The sequence below is a fragment of the Aphanomyces invadans genome (genome assembly GCF_000520115.1).
Source record: "Aphanomyces invadans strain NJM9701 unplaced genomic scaffold supercont1.13, whole genome shotgun sequence".
NCBI classification, from domain to species: Eukaryota; Oomycota; class Saprolegniomycetes; order Saprolegniales; family Verrucalvaceae; genus Aphanomyces; species Aphanomyces invadans.
The window spans coordinates 1-4,164 of NW_008580158.1; the positions used below are offsets into that span (position 1 = coordinate 1).

General features: G+C 52.2%; 1 protein-coding gene across 1 annotated transcript; it reads left to right on the forward strand.

Moving 5' to 3' along the window:
• Positions 1 to 3,137: 3,137 nt before the first annotated feature.
• H310_06992 (hypothetical protein) lies at positions 3,138 to 3,889 on the forward strand (the record flags this gene model as incomplete). The annotated part of the gene is made up of 2 exons (XM_008872257.1): positions 3,138 to 3,701; positions 3,758 to 3,889. 2 exons carry the CDS (start codon positions 3,138 to 3,140, stop codon positions 3,887 to 3,889), a joined length of 696 nt encoding a protein of 231 aa, XP_008870479.1.
• Positions 3,890 to 4,164: the final 275 nt, after the last annotated feature.

Consider the following 4,164-nt stretch of genomic DNA (forward strand, 5'->3'; position numbering starts at 1 on the left):
GGCCCATCGCCTGCAACGACACATTCGCAGCATCATCCACGAGGACCAGCAAGGCTTCATTCGTCGCAGCAACATCCAAACGAACATCCAACGTCTCGACGACATGCTCCACTACATGAAGGAACATTCTCCATCGTCCATGGTCGCCCTTTTGGACTTCGAGAAGGCGTTCGACCGGGTGGACCATTCGTTCCTGCTTCGAGTCCTGCACAGCTATGGATTTCCGAAAACCTTCGTTGACATCGTGCGGGTACTCTACTCTGGTCGACGGACACTTGTCTCCATCGGTTCGGATCCATCGGGGTGTCCTTCAAGGCGATCCACTGTCTCCGCTACTCTTTGTTATTGCATTGGAGCCCATGTGCCAGCTACTCCGTCAGCATCCCAAGTATGGTATTCGCACTGGAGACCGCGTCCACACGGGAAGCTACTTCGCAGACGACTCGCAATTGTACGCTTGCACCGAAAAGTCCCTACACCGTCAACTCGCACTGGTGCAACGCTTTTGCGACAAGTCGGGCTTCCGCCTCAACATCGACAAGACGCAAATCTTGACGTACAATCAGCCATCACCACGTCTTTCCCACCTTCGAGTCACCGACGACTCGCCGACGAAGGCTTTGGGCATTCTAGTCGCACCGAATCTGCCACCGAAGACACGCTTCACCTATGTCTTCGACAAATTCATCGCGCGGCTTTCCCTGTGGTGCTTCAAGGCTCGGACTCTTGCTGGCAAGATCGCCATCCTCCACTCGATTTGTTTACCCGTGCTGTGGTACCAGTTATCCTTCGTCCCTGCCGACAAGTCATTGGCCAAACTGGTCGACAACGCCATGCTCCAATTCCTCCACGGCGAAGAAATCAACCCGTCCAGCTCCACGCGTGGCCTGCGTCTGAACAAAAAGGACAGCACGCAGGAGGTCTTGGCATACGCCATGCGCTGAAGTTGTGGGAGCAACAGAACCGGGCTGTGATGATCCGGTGCGTGAAAGCTTTCGCGACGCCTTCCTCCAAAGCCATCATCCACTCTTGGATTACTCCACGGTACTTCTTGCTTGATAAAGCGTTTAATCCTTGGGGTACTCCTCGGGACCTGCTGCAAGCATGCGGTCACTCCCCCTTCCTCAAGACATTAAAGAAGAGCCCGAATGCCACTCCATTGTGGCCCACCTTACTTTCGTTGTGGTTTGAGGCGCGATGGACGCCTTTTGGGTTTCCGTCAAGCGAGCTATCGTGGCGTGTGCCGTTGTGGCACAACTCCTTTCTGCCCGGACGGAGAATCTCTACGACCTTTCCTGGTCTTCCACTAAGCCTCAAGCACTGACTCTCGCGTCCCTCGGTATCACGCAAGTAGCCCATCTTCTTACCCCTTGCGGAAGGCTGTGGCCGCCCGGGCTATTGTTCGACAACGTTTAGCGTCTCTGTGTTCGCTCCAACCTTGAGCTCCCAACGTAGAAATGGATCTCGATTTTGACAACCAAGCTGTCGACATTGTTTGAAGTCGCCTCGGAAAGCAATTCCCCACCATTCCGTTTGCCACCTCGTCGACCCCCGCTCTTGCAAGGCTTCTGGATCATACGCCCCGACGACTTGCCGATTGTGTTGTCAGTAGCAACGTCACGGTCGGCAAAGCTCAAGACTCATTCAATGGCAGACTCCTCGCTGATTCCTACCAAGCACCTCAACTTGCCGACCGACTTTTACGCCGACCCCAAGCGCCTGAAGCAGCTCGCAATGTTTTCCCGTCCAGACCACATCTTACCTCGATATGGCGAATTCATCTACAAGACACTACTTCGTGCCAACGCCTTGCAGTACCTGTTCAAGTTTCACCTTCCACAGCCGACTTGTGTCGTCTGTGGCTCGAACGAAACGCACCACCACTTTCTGTTCATTTGCCGGTACGGCCAATCCGTGTGGCAGTCCTTCAAGAAAATTCTGCAAGTGTTGGGGTGACCATTCTCGCGCAACGAACTGTTTTTCGAACCCCCCAACCCCCCAAGTCGCCGGATGTCTACTACGTCCGTGGATATCTGAAAATCTGGCCCGTCGTCCGAGCGTGCGTTGACTACCATATTTGGCTACAGCGCGCCGATCGCACGTTTCGTCCCGACCTCCCATTCAAGACTACATTCGAAACGGCAATTCACGCCGCCAGCTTCATTAACCTTTACTTGACGATTCTTTTCGGGGATTTACCTCTCAAGAAGGTTTACACAAAAGCCTTCAACGTCTTGCGAGTGCTATCCGACGATCCGTGGTTGAAAGCGCACGTTGTCCCGTCAGAAGTCCATACGTAGCCGAAGCCCTGCGCCTATCATGCCACATCGCATGATCCAATCACCTCAGGAAACCAACCACAACATATTCAGACGGTACGAGGTAGTAAGTCAGTTCAATAGAGCCTTTGCTCGACAAATAGGGTTAAAGAAACTCATTTAATCGTCGTGTTGGACCCCCCAACCACCAATGCACACCTGTCGCCACGATTGTCGTCCAAAATTTCGTCATCGTCATCGTCACGGATATCGTCATCCGCGTCGTCATCTGCATCCTCCCAAATTTTGTCACTCGCATCGTCACCTGCATGGACACGGTTTTCGTCATCTGCACCGTCACCCGTGTCGTCGTCAGCATTGTCGCGGATTTTGCCACCACTTGGGGCCGAATTTGCGTCCAAATCGTGCACTTTTTGCCTTCGAAACCGCGATTTGGACCAAAATTGGGTCCAAATCGTGGGGTTTTTATGAGAAGTAAAACTCGAGTAGTGTTATGAAATATGACTTGTTTATTTGTTTGTTGACATTTAGGATATGATAAGCGCATGGCACTTATCCAAAATCCTGCAAGTGTCAAGAATATATCTTGACTGTATCATGAACACTGCGATAGGTGTCGAAAGCAGTTACAGGCAACCTTTGCAGAGACGACATGATATATCAGTCTTTGTTCATGCATGCATGGATACACAAAACTCAGTGTCACTATTGTGACATCCTTTAGGATTGCTCAAAGTGCTTTCAAGTATGAACCACGAAACGGTGGTGAAAGTGCCGAGCATCTAAGTGACCACAATTGAATTTTACGTTCATCCTTCAAGTCTTTTCAAAGCATTCCCTCTCCAAGTCTTAAGGGTTATGAGCACAACGACCACGCATCTGAAGGAAGAGAAATCCAACTCTCTCGTCTTCGCCGTCGCAAACTTCAACATCTACATGGTGCGCATACAGGCCAAGATCCGCAGCAAAGGCCTGAGGAAAGTTGTGAGCGGCGAAGTAACGGGCGAGGAAGCCGACGACTACGACTCCAAGGAAGAAAGGGCCTTCGATATCCTCGTCAACTCCCTCGACGATGACAACCTGGCCTATGTGTCTCACGTGACAACGTCCAAGGAAGTGTGGGACCTGCATATCACGCCTTACGAAGCCCGAATGTATGCTGATGTGCCCCACATCATCCACGAGTTGCACACGAAGGTCTACACACCTGGCTCGTGCATGCAGAAGCATATCACGGACCTGCGCGGCCTCCAACAGAAGCTGCTCCTTATGGAATCTCGAGTGGATGACGAAATGCTCGGACGAATCCTGCAGACCAGCGTCAAGGAAGTCTTCCCGACGACGGTGGAAATATTGCGCAGCCGTGAACCGTCTGCGACTCTCGACCAAATCATCAACCTTGTGTTGTCCAGGGAAGATGAGGTCAAGAGTGGGACGTATACGAAGCGCAAGGTGGACAGCCACCAGCTACTGTACAGGGCAAGCCGGACAACCAAAGGCCTTACAAGAAGAAACAAGCGGTCAAGGACATATGCCACTACTGCCACAAGATTGGGCACTATCCGTTCGAATGGCGGTACAAGAAGCGGGATTTGGCCAAGGCCGTGTAGCGCAAGTGCATGTCGACTCAAGACGAAGACGAGATCAACGCACTTCAACATGGTGACGAAGAAGGATCCATTCTGGCCACAACAGATGATTTCGCACGATCATCCCTTGAAGACGTATGGATCCTGGACAGCGCTTGCACAGCAGTCACGGGAAACAAGGCCCTGTTTACGAAAAGGCTCGTTCTCAGCTCTCTGCCCTGCAGCTGGCCTACAACTCGACGGTGCAGTCCATGCACACGGGTCTGCTGTCGATTCAAGTGGACGAAGACCATCGA